Source organism: Paramormyrops kingsleyae, chromosome 21, assembly GCF_048594095.1.
Source record: "Paramormyrops kingsleyae isolate MSU_618 chromosome 21, PKINGS_0.4, whole genome shotgun sequence".
NCBI classification, from domain to species: domain Eukaryota; kingdom Metazoa; phylum Chordata; class Actinopteri; order Osteoglossiformes; family Mormyridae; genus Paramormyrops; species Paramormyrops kingsleyae.
This window is the reverse complement of record NC_132817.1, coordinates 11,608,960-11,623,724: the sequence shown is the minus strand read 5'-3', so window position 1 is coordinate 11,623,724 and position 14,765 is coordinate 11,608,960. Positions and strand designations below refer to the sequence as shown.

Here is a 14,765-nt window from a genome sequence, read left to right as displayed (position 1 = left end):
TAGCAGGCAGTTGTTTTGTATCAAGATCTGAGCAATATTGACCGTTTGCGCAACTTCAGGCCAAAAATATACCTAAAATACATCTCATGATGACATAAGCAGGTGAATTATAAAACAAAGGTTCTGGCCACAGATCAGCAGTGTGCGACAGAATTCCCTGCAGATCAGTACCAAGCTGAGTGACGACGCGCTAAAGCAGCTTAGCTTAATCTCAAGTGAGATACACCTCTAGCACCTGCAGGTCAGCAGGAGCAGACGCTACTACGCTGTTATCCGTCTTCTGGGAAGCCTAATAATTAATAGCTGTGAACGTTTGGCACGGAGATGCAAAAGCCATAAATTCAAAGACAGAGGAGTATATGCTCCATCCTTATTGCTGTTACTCCACAGAATGAAACATTATATTCATTATGGAATGTTCAGACGTCCGACGATAACACCCCGAAGATATGTAACAGTTTCAGTGTTTTCGTCCAGGGTGTTACCTGCCCTGTACCCTGGGCTGCCCAGTATGGTCACCAGGATCACCCCAATCCTGTATGGGACAAGCAGTTGGAGCATAGAGAATATTTAAATCATGTAAGAGGGGTTTACCACCAATCTCTGGCTTCTTTTGAGTCACATGACTTATTAGCTTCATTGTCAGTGGCTTGGCTAAGGACATATTTCTATGTGAATGTGTTTACAATCCAGAAGTGACTGGAATCGGATGACTTCACCCAGTTGACTGTAGCACACAGAGGATTTTTGCAGCCACTAGCATTTTATTCTCTGCACACTGTTAAAAATGTGGGAAATTTCATGTATTTCACAACTATTTATCTTGGTCGGGGGGGGGGGGGGGACTGAAGTCTACCACAACCAACAGAGGGCCCCAGGCTACGGTACAGGATGCCAGTCCGTTGTGCAAAGAGAAACAAGTAGCTGAGGAAAAACACATTAAACACAAGGGGGGACATGCAAACTCCAAACAGAATAGAGGTGGGATTCGAACCCCACACTCTGGAGGTATGAGGAAACAGCGAGCCACTACGCCATCCCATATTGAAAGTTCCAGCCAAAAAAACTCACCAGTAAAGGAGACTCCTATATTCTGCAAATTCATTATTCAAAACACACACTTTTCCTCAATTTTCATCCAATTTTGAACGGCCAGTTAATCCAAGCAAAATGTCGCTTATGACACTCGGCTGCCAGCTCTGGAGGGGGGAGAAAGGTTACACACACCCCCAACCTTGTCTTCTCCATCTTGGAGGAGAGCGCATCTAGCTCCAATCCACCCACTGGCCTGGAAGCGCTCCCTCTCGGGCACGCGCTTCAATGCAAACAAACAAACAAAAAAAAACAATAAAGGGATGACAATATCATTAAAAACAAGTAGCAGGGATATAATAAAAGTGCAGTGTGGTTTTACCTTGACTTCCCTGCCTTTATAGAAGCTATAATATCATAACGGGAACAAACCAGAGGCGTAAACATCTCGCTCAAGCAATGAAACTAAATTTAAACCGCGTGCGCATGGCACCGGATTCATTAAATAAGTTATTAGGCAAGTCGGGGTAACCAGTTTAACAGCCTTATGTCCTGACGACATCTACTGGAAACTTACTGCTTTCAAGAATCTGTGAAAATACACATTGCATTGTGTGTTATTAAGAAACCGATCCGGAAGGTTCCTGTGTAGAGAGAGGCGTATTGACTCTCAAGCGCCACTTCATTGACTGCTCTCATTATCGCCTCGACGCATAGGAAGCCAGATACACGCAGAGATAGAGAGTGTCTGATTGAACAGGACACCCCGGAAAGGTGGTAACGCGAGCGCCCGGTGTGAACACAATAATTATATACCCCTATATATGCAGTAAATAATAATGATCTGGAGGACTTTGACCCATCTGAGATCTTGTTACAAGCTCACCATGCGGAAAACCAGCGGGAGCCTCCATCCCATTTTGTTTATTCGCCCGTGGCCTGATATTCGGGTCACCGGGATGGGAATTCCCAGCCGAGGTTGGAAGAAACAGTATTACTGATAAGCAGTGGTCAAACCATATGTCACGCGTGTGTATTGTCATCCATTCATCTATCAACCACCTATCGCGATCAGGATCACGAAGTTTGAAGGTTAAAATCTGTAGCTGTTACCAAAGAGGTACGGGGGGGGGGGGGGGGGGGAGGTAAATGGGATGGAAACCCTTAATGATTCAGGGGGCAAGACGTGGACAAGGGCATTGTAACATTCCAGCTGTCTGGGGGTGGGGGATAAAGGATTTCTATCCTCGCCCCTGGCCATTACTAATTATAACCCCAATTTTACATGGAATTTTACAATGGTATGTATAAAGCTGAAATAATTATTTTAAATAATTTTCCCACTTATTCATCGCAGCTGTGAAAATGTAAAGCAGTAATCAAGTCAAATTCGGGTTTCTTTTCGAGAACAACTTAAGCAAGATTTAGTCTTATTCAACTTTTGTGAACTGCATATCAATACTGAAACGGGTCAGGTTAAGCCCCCTCCCCCGCTTAAAGGTACAGGTGCAGTTCCGCTAACCGCCCCCTAATGAATCTGCTGCTGCGGGACCATCATGGACACATTCAATGTGTCACCCAAATCTGATAACATTTGAAATCCCTACAAGCCCCTTAAAGTGAACCATGATACAGAATCGCCAAAAATGCATTTGCATTGAAAGGAGAAAAAAAAAAGTTTTAATCAGTTTCTAAATATTTTTTTCTTATTCGGACGGAAATCTGTGCGTTATTCACAACCAAATATCTCGATGGATCTGAGGGGAAACGGGCAATAAGGTTTTATCCGGAATACTGACACTTGCTACCTTGCCAAAGGAATACAATTTGTACATTCCTCAGCCTGGGAGAATCGGATGAACCGTATCCCGGAGCAGCTACCCTACAACAAATAACATCGGTCCACGTTTAACAGTCAGCTGAATATACTAGAGGCACCTTGTATTACAGGCAGCAGCAGGCACAGCCCCTGTACTGGATCCTTCTTAAAAAAGAAAATGGGCTGAACTCAATCCGTCAGCCGTCGTATAAATACGCACTCTCAATTAGTGGCCCATTTCAAATCATTACGGAACCCTTACGGTACCGCGGCCATGCTTTTTAATGAGTGGTTTTCCAGCTCCGCTGCTGCCCGTTTCGCACTACACGCGTGATCCGTGGCGGGGACTTCTCATCGCAGTCCGGCGGCTTATAGGAAAACGGAGATGCTATTTAAAAATGTCATACTGAGCAGAAACAACAGTAGGCCTAATGTTCATGATCTTTATTGACATACGTCAGGGACTGAAGAGGTCCATGAACGCAAACACGAACCCTTCCTCAATAAGATAAAGTACTACTTAATGCTACTTTCTTTCTCATTAGGAGGCAAATCACAACCAAATATCTGATGGATCTGACGGCAAAACTATTAATACTAATCACGCAACGTGAACAATTTATATATGTGAATTTTCGACAAAAATCTAAGATTAAACGCTTATGTATGTGGCTTAATAAAAACGCTTGTAGTGATCCTATAGCCTTCCTATCGATGACGCACTTGCCGTCAGCAGGGGGGACTGCAGAGTGACTCATAGCACGGTCTGCCCCTGGCACAGTTGCTACATCCGTGTCAGAAGTGGGATAACCACCTACACATGGCAACCCTAGTGGCGGGCAGCCGCCCAGTAAGCGTGTCTCCCCGTCTGCGCCCTTCATTTCGACAGGCACTGAAGAGACCGCTGTCGCTTAAGTGTGGGAGCTCAGGGTTTGAGCCTCAGAAATACCGTTTGTAAGATACAATGTCATGCAATGGAGAGTGGGGATGGAATGTTAAAAACGATCATTCAGCCCGAAGCACAACTGCGAACAAGCATGCATGCATCTCGTGTAAAATGTATTCCAAAAATTATAAAGCCTATTTATCGAGATTCTTAAGAAATCTCGGTAGACAAATGTGGCATTTGTCTACTCATACGCCAGAGAGCAGAAGATGATAAACTATATAAAACGAAAATACAAAAAAAGAAAAACACACACATACGCACAAAACTACAATTTTGTGTTTTTGGAAGTCGAAATGTGTAAGATCGCTTTAGCTAGTTCAACCAAGCAGGCAGCTGGTTACCTAGCAACACCATTAGTGAGGTACTCTTAAAATCCATGTCGGATAATAAACCCTTCCGTACAGAAACTTTTCTTGCATAAATACAACCAAGAAATTAACATTTTACTTTACTGGCAGGACTTACTGAATATTTATAAATTCAAAGTGACATCTTTGAAACTATCTCTCCAGTATCGAGACTTATAGAATCACTAATTAATAATGCAACACATCACATTTATTACGTTTAAAACGTTACATTAAATTCTATAACATTTCCATAGCGCTCATACCACTGTTATCGCTAATAATGCTTTTTTTAAATACTAATAGGACAGCAGAATGACTCAGCAGAGCTCTCTTTTCAGAGGCTGCGGGTTTGAATCCTTCCTCGGATCCACCAGCGCAGAATTTGCATGATCTCTCCCACTTTCCCGCAGGTGTTCCGGTCCCCTCCCACACCTCAGGTGAACCGACGGCTGGTTGGAGCGGAGAAGGTGGAAGCGCTTGTGAGTGAGTAACCTAAGACGGGATGGAGCCTGTGGGTGTACGGTGCGGTGCGTCTTCCGGGGGAAGGTTCCCCAGATCACGCTCGCCTCGCGCAGATACTGAAACAGGCGGATAGTGACTGATGTTACCTATATGAAAGCTTCGGATTGCCGAGTTTCTCAGAACCCCACACCCGTGTATAAGCAGATATATTTGCGTGTCACCTTGGACCTGGAAGCAGGTCGCACGTCGATGGTCTGCGACACGTGGCTCATCCCAAAGAGACAGAGAGAAAGCTGGAATACCACATAGTAGAATGGCGTCAGAAGTGGAAGCGCAAGGTCACGGGAAAACGTGGGCCTACAGCAAGCTGCTGCAAGAGCTGAGTGTATCCAAGTCTGTTAGAACCTTTATCTATCCCACTATGTTACAGCTGAATATCCAAGGTGTTACTTAAGTAACTTAATGTTACTCCCCGTCGTTTAATGCCACTCTCTCAAGCCTTATAGAAAGCACGGCTATAAATGTCTCTGAAGTATTTATTTGGTAATAAAACTCCGAGCTCCGAGCCCAATACGGCAATTGAGGTACATGAAGCATGTGGGAGGAAAAAAAGTACAACGACCTTTAAGATAATGAAATCATTGCACAAACACTGGTTATTTAGCTAATAATCGCGTAACAAACCATTTAAAGGGACGCCGTTAAGTTAAAAGAATCACCTTTCTAGAAGTTTGCCTTCAGAATTTTTTCACGGTAGATTACTTTTGTAATGAGACAAATAACAGATTAAATCTCCACCCATCTCCACAATAGATTAAATTCTGACTACGGCATACTGAAAAACAGAAAAAATGATTTAAGGAATGCTAGAGTCGTAAATTTTGATTTTGTAACATCGCAAGAGTAAGTACAAGTTCAATGATCCCTATTAATAATAATGGCAGGGAATCGATACCAACCACTTCCATAATTTCTCACATTACACACTTTGAATTGTGTAGGGCAGAGTGTGGCTGCGTGACACGTAATCTCTACACCCGAAGCATAACGTGGTTTCAGTTTTTGTGCATTTTAGTCATTGAGCGGTCGTTCAAATTTCTGCAATAGGCCTATATTACATTTAAAAATTGTACTGGAAGACTATTGAAAATATACGCATTTCTCACAGATCCTGTTAATACGTTATCAACAAGAGTTTTGGAAACTGAGCCAGTTCCAGCGATGTTTGACAGTTTTAGGTAACATTTGAAATAAAGTGCAATGGCGTCTCAACGCTTTGTTTTACTTATAAACTAATCCATAAATCTTTATATTAAACTCGAAAAACTCACTGTCCTCTCTGAAATCAGATCGGTACTAAAAAGGCCTAATTCTCTGCAAAAGCACAAAATACCGAAATGTCATTTCAGAAGCCAGGGGGAGGCGGTAGTTAAAATTTCACACTGCCATCGATACAAACGTGATTTGTATTGATCCCTAAGTTACAAACGAGTTTTTTAATCCCGACACACTGTTCTTATACCTGTTTCATGATCTGCTTTTGTTTAGCCAGAATAGAAACTTCTCGGTTCGCGGTCATTACGCAAAGTAAATTAATCGTGAATGTAATAAAGTTAAATTTATAACACAGCAGTTTAGTGTCCATTAAAAGCTCTTAACCAATTGAAGCTGAAAACTACAACACGCGCACGAAAAGAGATGAATTTCAAGTGACTAATTACTTTTTTTAGGGGGGGGGGGTTGTCACATAAACCAGTACAGTATGAGTTTTCTTCTTATGGGGGTCCCTTATGGATTGTGTGGGGAGGACAAGGCAAATTGTCGTTATATAATGTGATTAAATTCCGGTGGGTGATAAGGGGATTTTTCATCCTTCATTCAGATTATGTATCGGTGTGTAAAATAGGTAATGGGGGCCCTCTACCGGCATTTTGAAAGACAACACACGCCTGAGAGGAGGTCACGCTGATGGATGACTTGTTTGTCCACAGCAGAGTAAAATTGGTGGTTACCGCGAATACAGGCACAGGAAAACTTTAATCTAGTAAATTGCTTTGAATAAACTCTTCTGCGGGTTGACTAAAGGAAACAAGTAAAATAGTGACACTGTCCCGGATAAGTGGTTGGAAGTAGTGACGTAATAATAACGGTATTATAAAATATTAATACCGGAAAACACGATTTACGTGTCATTCATTTCGCAAATAAGTTACAGGTATGCCTTTTTGGTACAAACGAGACACAAAGCAAGTCACAACATGACTTTTATGTTTTCTGCAACATCTGGACAGCACGTTAAAATCTGACAAGCTGGTCTGCCAAAGTGATATTACCTTAATTTCTAAAACCTCAGTTTGCTAATAAACGAAGCTCACCAAGGTGTCTGAAAGGCGTCCACTTTGCATCGTGTTTGAGGGGCCTAATTTCATTCAAAACAAAGTCTTTGTGAAAAACAAACACATGAGACTAAAAATCCCATGTGTCAGCATACTGTATACATTTAGTTTGATGAGGCAGATTAGAAGCATGTAGGCCTATGCATATCCACCTCTCACAGTGTCAGCCTGCGGGGTTGCCAGGTCCTTCTTTTCACATCAAGATGATTTAAAAATCCCCCATTTGACACCCTCTGAAAGTAATCCCCTACTGATCCACTGTTACCACCCACCCCAAAATAACCATCAACTAAGGTAAAAAAGATATTAAGGTGCCTGTCAGATTTTAAACTTCATACTTCTAATCTAAGAAGATGCAAGATTCCTCAAAATGCCGGGCCCCAGTACTTCAGACATAGTATTACACCACCTAATGTTAACCGGAAGTCCAAGCGTTTATTGCCAAAAAGCTAAATGAAGATAGCTGGTCCTACATGGAAAAACCACAGGTTTCCTGCATGTGTACTGGTCCTATGTAGGCCTATCATGAAAAATCTATGTAAACTCATTCATTTATTTCTCCTCTGTGTGTACATACACATGTACTTTGTGTTGGTTTGTATGAGGTTTGGCGGAACCTGTCTTTTCTGTCCATATCACCCCGAATGGCTGTATAGCTGACAGTAGAGAGTACTTTAAAATAAGCTAAGAATAGTGGCGTATTAATAGCAGCAGGACTTGGACGACACCACTTTTTCCATTGTACCCCGGGTTAGCCTATTTGTTGTGGTTCCGTGGATAAGAGAGGAGAGACCAAGGAAGCTTTGCAGTTGTTTTATAATCGACCCTATCAATAAATGTAGTGTAAGATTGCAGATGTTGGACAGCTCTTGGGCATCCCCAATACGGCGTTCCCCTTTCACTTATGAACAGGACTGCCGATATGTAGTTCGGGTTTTAGAAAGAGAAACACACACACACACACACACATAAGCAATGCACTGTTTCCTGGAACAGCAGATGAGTATATTCATTTAGATAATATTAATCCCCCTTTATGCCGCGTCCTGCATGTTAAAGGATTGCCTAATCCGTCCAATGCATGTCCACCAAACCATACGGGTCTCTGTGTAGAGGTGCTGAAATCAGAAAGACCATCAACTCTACTAAGTTCCTTACACTTTCAGCCCTAACTGGCAGCAAGGAGACTATCGTTACAATTAAAACCCGGAAGCTACAGTAGCCGGAATGTAACCTTGAAGTGTGGGTACTCGTACTATATCCGAAATGCCGCTTAACCTACTTAAGATTAACGTACCCGGATAAATTTAGGTAGCTGGGTAAATAAATTAATAATAAAAACGCATAACTGGTCGCGCTGGCAACAGCTGTGATGTTCATATTCTCGCTCTGCTGAAATAATTCAGGCGTAAGAACGGTTTTAAAAGGCAGACCGAATAGCCGTGTTAAACTGTCATCCCCTTTACAGTCTTTTTTATAAAGGAAACATGTTCGCCCTCTATTGCAGCGATCGGCTGCCTCTGACGCTCAGCCCAGTTCGCTCATCCGAACCCGTGGGGTTTAAAGGACCATTTTACATATACTTCTGCGGCCAAAACCATTTATCCATGCGAACGATGTGCATTTCTCCCCCATTCATAGCCAAGCGATGCAGAACTTAAGCACCGGAGGCTGATATCCTACAAGCGAGAAGCACGGCGCCTGGACAGAGGGGGTGGGGGTACAGTCGGATGTAAAATCGATCCCTTTAAACTGGTTCATCTGAGCGACCGGAGATCCTTGGAAGGACCATCTGAACGGTCTGACAAGCCATGCACAAACAGCGCCTCGAAAAGCCAGGCTTCAGCCGCGGGCTGGAGTCCGATCTAAGCGAATTTATAAGCAAAGCCATGATTCATTATATCGTACTTACGTTGAAGGGTCGACTGATTGTCCATGGGTGTACGATCGCTGAAAAAATCAAAATCCCAAACGCAATTCCAAGACCGTGCCCTTGCCAGTCCGAGCCTAGACTTGAAGCACCATCAGGCAGCGATGCGGTTCACCTTCCAGTTGCTCACGACAGGAGCAAAGCCCTGAAGACCGCCTGGCAGGACACCCATTCCGTGCATAACTGAGGAAAAAACACCGTATGGCAATAACTGTATAATAGGGACAATAAGCTTCTCTCGGATGCGACGAGCGTCTCTTTTGGCTGCATTGCGATGACAGATGAGGTGAGCGCGATAAGAGGGAGGAGGGGATGTAGACAAAAAATGGGACGCAGGGGCAATGGTCTACGTGGGAGGATGCGCACGATTAAGACATAGAAATAAAGCACGAAGGATACTGAAAGCTAATTATATGCCAGAAACCGCTTGGGGAGACACTACTCGGTGATCCGCTGCCCCGCCGCTGCGTGTCCCTCCGAAATACTTCCAAAATGTGATATTTCACTAAATGATTCATTTGTTACGGGACAGGCTCACAGGTGTACGAACGCGGTTTAGCGGGCAGAGATTGGCCAAGCCCAGCACAGTCAGTCTGTCGGCATATTGTGAAAGCTGTGGTTAACGCGCTGAAGGATTTCCTGAGAATAAGACGGTGATCTGGTTTAGCAGGTGACAACAGTGGCAGATATGGTCAATGGAGGGGCAGTTAACTGCCTTAGGAAAACTTAAGCAGCCGAGACCATCAGAATATGTTTAGCAAAATGTGTATAGGCAGAGAAATGCGCGAGAAGATGGAGCTGGTAAAGGTTCTCTGATAAGAGATGGCACATCTGTTCCTCAGAGTTGAGAAGTGGAATGAACTGTGGGAGAAGCCGTGCAGCAGAGTGGTGACATCACTGATCTGTTGCAGGGAAGCCTGCGTCACTTGTCATGCAGGCCGGATCCGAGAAGCACAACTTTGTGTACAGCCCGCTGCTTCAGCACGCCGTTTTATGTAACGGACTGCTCTGTTTCTGTTACTCACACACACACATACACACACACACAAGTTGGTCTTCCTATCTAAATGGGGACCATCCATTCATTTCTATGGGAAAAACCCTAATCCCAATCACGACACCCTTAATCCTTATCCATCCCTAACCTTAACCATACAGTAAGTAACCAACCCAAATACAAGGCTTTTGGCATTTCTACTTTTTTGATTGCATTCACAGACTTTTATAAAACTGAGGTTATCCAAATGGGGACCTCAAAAGATGTCCCCAAAAGTAGGGAAATTTCAGGTTTCACTACACTTTGGGGACAATTTCGTCCCCAAATGTGATCTATGCAAACCCACACACACACACACACACACACACATATACATGTACGCACATCATCTCTGGGTCCAGCCCGCTTTTAAGAGTTCTGCCATCTGAGTACTATGTTCTGAAGTCAAATGCTTTTGATTCTGTTTCCACAGTGGATGAACTGTCCTGTTTCTGCATGACCCCCAGCACTGCAAATGATACAGCGACATAACCTGGCGCTAGGTTTTTTTTAGGCAAATAGTAATAATTATATACAGTTATAATAATAAGTTAATCTTAATCTTAAATCACATGTATGAAATATGACTTTTTCTCTGTCTCGGAGTGTTCAGATTCACTTGTCTTCACTTACTGTTTAAAGAACTTATCAAACATCAAGAAAGCCCATGAATAATTTTATTTACCATTGTAAGTGTATTATGTCATTTGAAATTGGATGAATGATTTCAATAAAAAACACATAGAAAAGATACCAATTTGATTTTTGATTCTTGTATCCTATAGGCTATAGACTAGATTTTTTCATCATGATATGCAAGTCAGAATAAAAGACGATGAATAGCATATAGATACTAAATGGAGTGAAACCTAATAAAGCAGGTTTATGAAAATAAACCGTTCAGACCAGGGGTGGCCAATCTTATCCGCAAAGGGCCGGTGTGTACGCAGGTCTTTGGGATAACCTGTAGGTCAGCTGTTCGAACCCAGGTGTGAGGACTCTTCAGCCAATCAGTCCTCTAATTAGTAATCTAATTAGGGAGTTGAAACGAAAACCCGCATACACACCAGCCCTTTGCAGATAAGATTGCCCACCCCTGGTTCAGATGGTAATTCTGGACTGGATGCTGCGGTAAGTCCTGCATGCTGATGATCTGGCTGGGCTGCATCGCTGCAGACTGCGGCCCCTCGCATGTTCTCCGCGCGCTTCCCGCCGGCTTCCTCCAGCTACGTCAGCTCATTCCCATGTCCTGGTGGCTCCCCCAGCGTTTCGCCTGTGTGGGTGTGTGTGAGTTACCCACCAACGGGTTGGCATCCCAGTGAAGGTGCACCCCGCCTCACACTCTCGCCTTCCTGTTATGGTCCTGAAGAACGCTGATAAAAACACACCAAAATCCCCTGCGTTCTGACATCTCCCGCTTTCCCTCTCGTCTTTGACTTCCTGTTCTTCATCTTGCCCTCCTCCCAATACGTGGACCCTGAGGCCCCGATTCCTCGAGCTTCCCAGTGCCCTCTTTCTGTGAGCGTTCTCACGGCCTAAATCGCACTACACCTTCATTATAAATCTCCACAGAAACGCGGCACCTCTCTCCCACAAACAGTCAAGCCGAAGACGAGGCGAATATCTCCACCTTAGCTCGCCGTACCGCCACGGCGACGCCCCTGTCCCGACCATGAAAGAGGCGCATGGCCCCGCCAGGATGGGGGGGGGGGGGCTTGCGTCCGGGGCTTCACAGGCACTGAGCGGACATATGGTGAGAGTCCAGAAAGTGGAATCCCCACTGCGTCCCGACCGCCTGTTACAAGGCTGCTGTCGTCCTGCGGATTAAGGACGCCAAGTCTCCCCAGCTCATTCATCACCAGCACTATTACATCAGAAACTGGCTGTGCTGTTTCCTGCTCTCCTTGCCCTTGAGGTGCCTTGTGCTTGCTGTGCAATTAAAAGAGTAATAAAGCAGAATTATTCTCCTAAGCACGGGCGCGAAGATGGAACTCCAGGCCAACCTGCTCGCGGCTTCAGCCTCTCCTTTCATCATCCACGCCGATGACTGCTTCCTGGGGATGTTACACTTAAGACAGCTTCTCTTCTGACTCCGTGGACTCAGTTTCCCACGACCGACATGTACAGGGAGGGAGGCAATTGACACGTGTGCGCATGATTAAAAGAAATGTCCTCGTTTGAGTCACCTGGACTCCCATACAGAGTCATGCCGTTTAGACTGTTTAGACCTCTGTTAGTTAACGCATCTGATCCCCCAATAAATGACCAAAAATGTGGGTCCATGGTCCCATACAGAGCCAGTGCCAAGGCATGCAGTAATTTCTGCTTATAATAAAATATTTCTGGATGCTTCACGCAGCCGTCAGCAATGATCAAGCACCCTGAGAATAAAAAAACTACCCAGATGAGTATGAAGTGGCCCACAAAGTGCGTCAGTCCGGAATGAATAATGCAAGAACAGGACATTTTAAAAAGGCATATTGTAATGCTGGGGGGGGGGTGTAATATTCACAGGTGCCATAGTTTGTTTTATGGGGTTTTTGACAAAGGGGACGTCCGAAACGGGCATCAGAAGAGCCAAGCGCGTGTGAAAGAGGAGACCGCTGATCTGAGGCGGGATGCCAGCTCTGCTTACTAATGCCAGGCCAGTCTACGGAGGAGGCTGTGCGCATACATTTCACAGGTGCCGCACGAAGGGCTCACTGTATAGATGCCTGTCAGTCATACTCAGGTCAGCATGCAGCGGCTGTGAGGCACCTTCAACCCCCCCCCCCCCGTGATACATCTCAAGGAACCAGTGATTTAGAAACACCCTGCCACTTGTTAGAAAGTTGGTCGTCTCCCTGATAAAAAGCGAGACGGGACACCAAAGGTGCGCAGGTAGGATTCGGATGCGTCTCTGTCCTCTTGACAAGCTAGCGTGGACGCTACGGGTGATTGGGACAGGAGTGCGGATAGCGAGGCGCGGAACCATCCGGAGCGCTCTGGTTTTGCGGGGGACCTTAGCTGCTCTCTGCTGAGCATCGCAGGAGTTGCAATCCATCTGCTGGTGTTACCATGGAGACCGGCATCACCGGGCTACCTAGTAGGTAGCAAGGGCTGTTGTACCGGATGAGCCCGTCTTGGTGGGCTAAACGTCATCAGCCAAACGGGCTGGGCAATTCGGTAGCAGGATTTCACAAGCAGGAAAGATTATTATACGTGGCACCTATATCTGTGTTAAAAATAGAGGGGAACATGTTTGAAGGCAGAGAGCAGGGAACTGTGGTGATTATACTTAATTTGTGAATAATTGAGATGCTTACATCCACAAAACACAGCAGTTAGACAGAAAGAAGGATTTCGAATGACCAGCTAGTGGACCTTCCTCAGATGCCTGCAAACGCCTTCATGCGGTCGCTTTCAGTGTGTTAATGATCATGCTAGAGGCTCCACAGATCACCCACCCAGACTGAAACATCAGGGACCTGTTTTGATTGCAGTGACCTCCAAAGTGCACCATAGTAAAAACACAGCAAGTTACCTCGTTCAACATGTAAAACAAACACAGTAGCTTGGGCTCCATTATTCACCCATTAAACACAGAAAATCTTTGCCGAGCTGAAAACATAAAACATAATGTGAATTTGCCTCGAAGATTCATTATGATAAAATTTCCCAGTAAACTACTTATTGCAGTTACTATTTAACTCCTCTGGAATGCTCTCAGAAGGTATGCTCTCAAAGAAGAGAGCCCCCACCCCGTTATGATGTCCTGCTCCTTCAGATGTGGAAATGTCAATGACGGAAAAACTAAGCAAACATCTCCGTGTGAATAATCCAATCTTGTTGAGGCAAAATCGACTCTTTGGAGCACTTCAGAGTACTGATCAACAATACGCGAGTCTTACCATGGAGTCCTTCTGTGACCGGCCTAAGATCGCCATGATTTCTCCATATAAGCCCGAGACCTTCTGTGCTTCATGAATTAGTTAACAGCAATATGGCAGCCTGAATAACAGAGGCACAGTAATGGAGAACCGGGTGATACGGCCGGCCGGCCTCCCTTTGCCACGCGACAAACTTTAAACAGTGTCGCACTCTTCCTGGACGCCCCTGTCAACGGCACAACAGAGTGACACCTCCTGGCATTGCTTCCCAAACTGCTGGTGACGTCTTTGACATGAACATTCGAAATGGAAACGAAAAACCCTGTTGACCTCCATGATACCCATACAGGCACCTTTCACCCCCTTATCCTGGAGATGGTCTTTGTGGGGGGGGGGGGTTGGGGTTAGGGTTAGGGGACACACCCTGGATGACATGCCACAGTTGCATACTGCTAGCAATTTATAGTAGCCAGTTAGCCTAACTGCATTTGTTTAGACTATATGGGGTGAGCATGCAAACTCCACCTAGAGGCGCGGATGTCAGTCCCACCGCCCTGGAGGTGTTGAGGCAGCTGTGTTATTCACTGAGCCACAGTGCCGCCTATATTGTAAAAATGAAGCCCGATCTTCGCTGTCATCGTTCTTTTCTGTGCTGCTACAGACTGAGAGACATCTGCTGTGATCCTCAACTTCAAGCGAAATAATATCTCTCGCCCCAGGCGATTAATGTCAGGACCTTGACTTGGATTAGACCGACTTCCCGTTCGTAGACTCAGCTTTGCCGTAGTATGATTGGCTGAGCCCGAAAGACGTGAGTCATAACGGGCGATGAAGCACCAGAGCGGGGATGGATGAAGCACCAGCGGAAACGCCAGTGCGGTGGCCTCGCGCCGGTCAGTGCGGACCACTCAAGGTTCCTCAG

General features: G+C 45.1%; 1 protein-coding gene across 7 annotated transcripts in view; it reads right to left on the bottom strand.

Annotated features, from left to right (window-relative positions):
• LOC111847537 (leucine-rich repeat-containing protein 7-like) overlaps window positions 1-14,765 on the bottom strand; it is a 49,571-nt gene that overhangs the window by 20,016 nt on the left and 14,790 nt on the right. Inside the window, exon 4 of one of the 7 annotated variants that reach the window (XM_072704488.1) lies at window positions 8,921-9,121. The exons of 5 other annotated variants lie outside the window; for them this stretch is intronic. In XM_072704488.1, coding sequence (XP_072560589.1) covers window positions 8,921-8,945 — 25 coding nt within the window. In that variant the 5' untranslated portion in view covers window positions 8,946-9,121. Of the gene's footprint in view, window positions 1-8,920; window positions 9,260-14,765 lie in introns of those variants that run through there. One more of the 7 variants, XM_023818800.2, reaches the window with a different exon arrangement.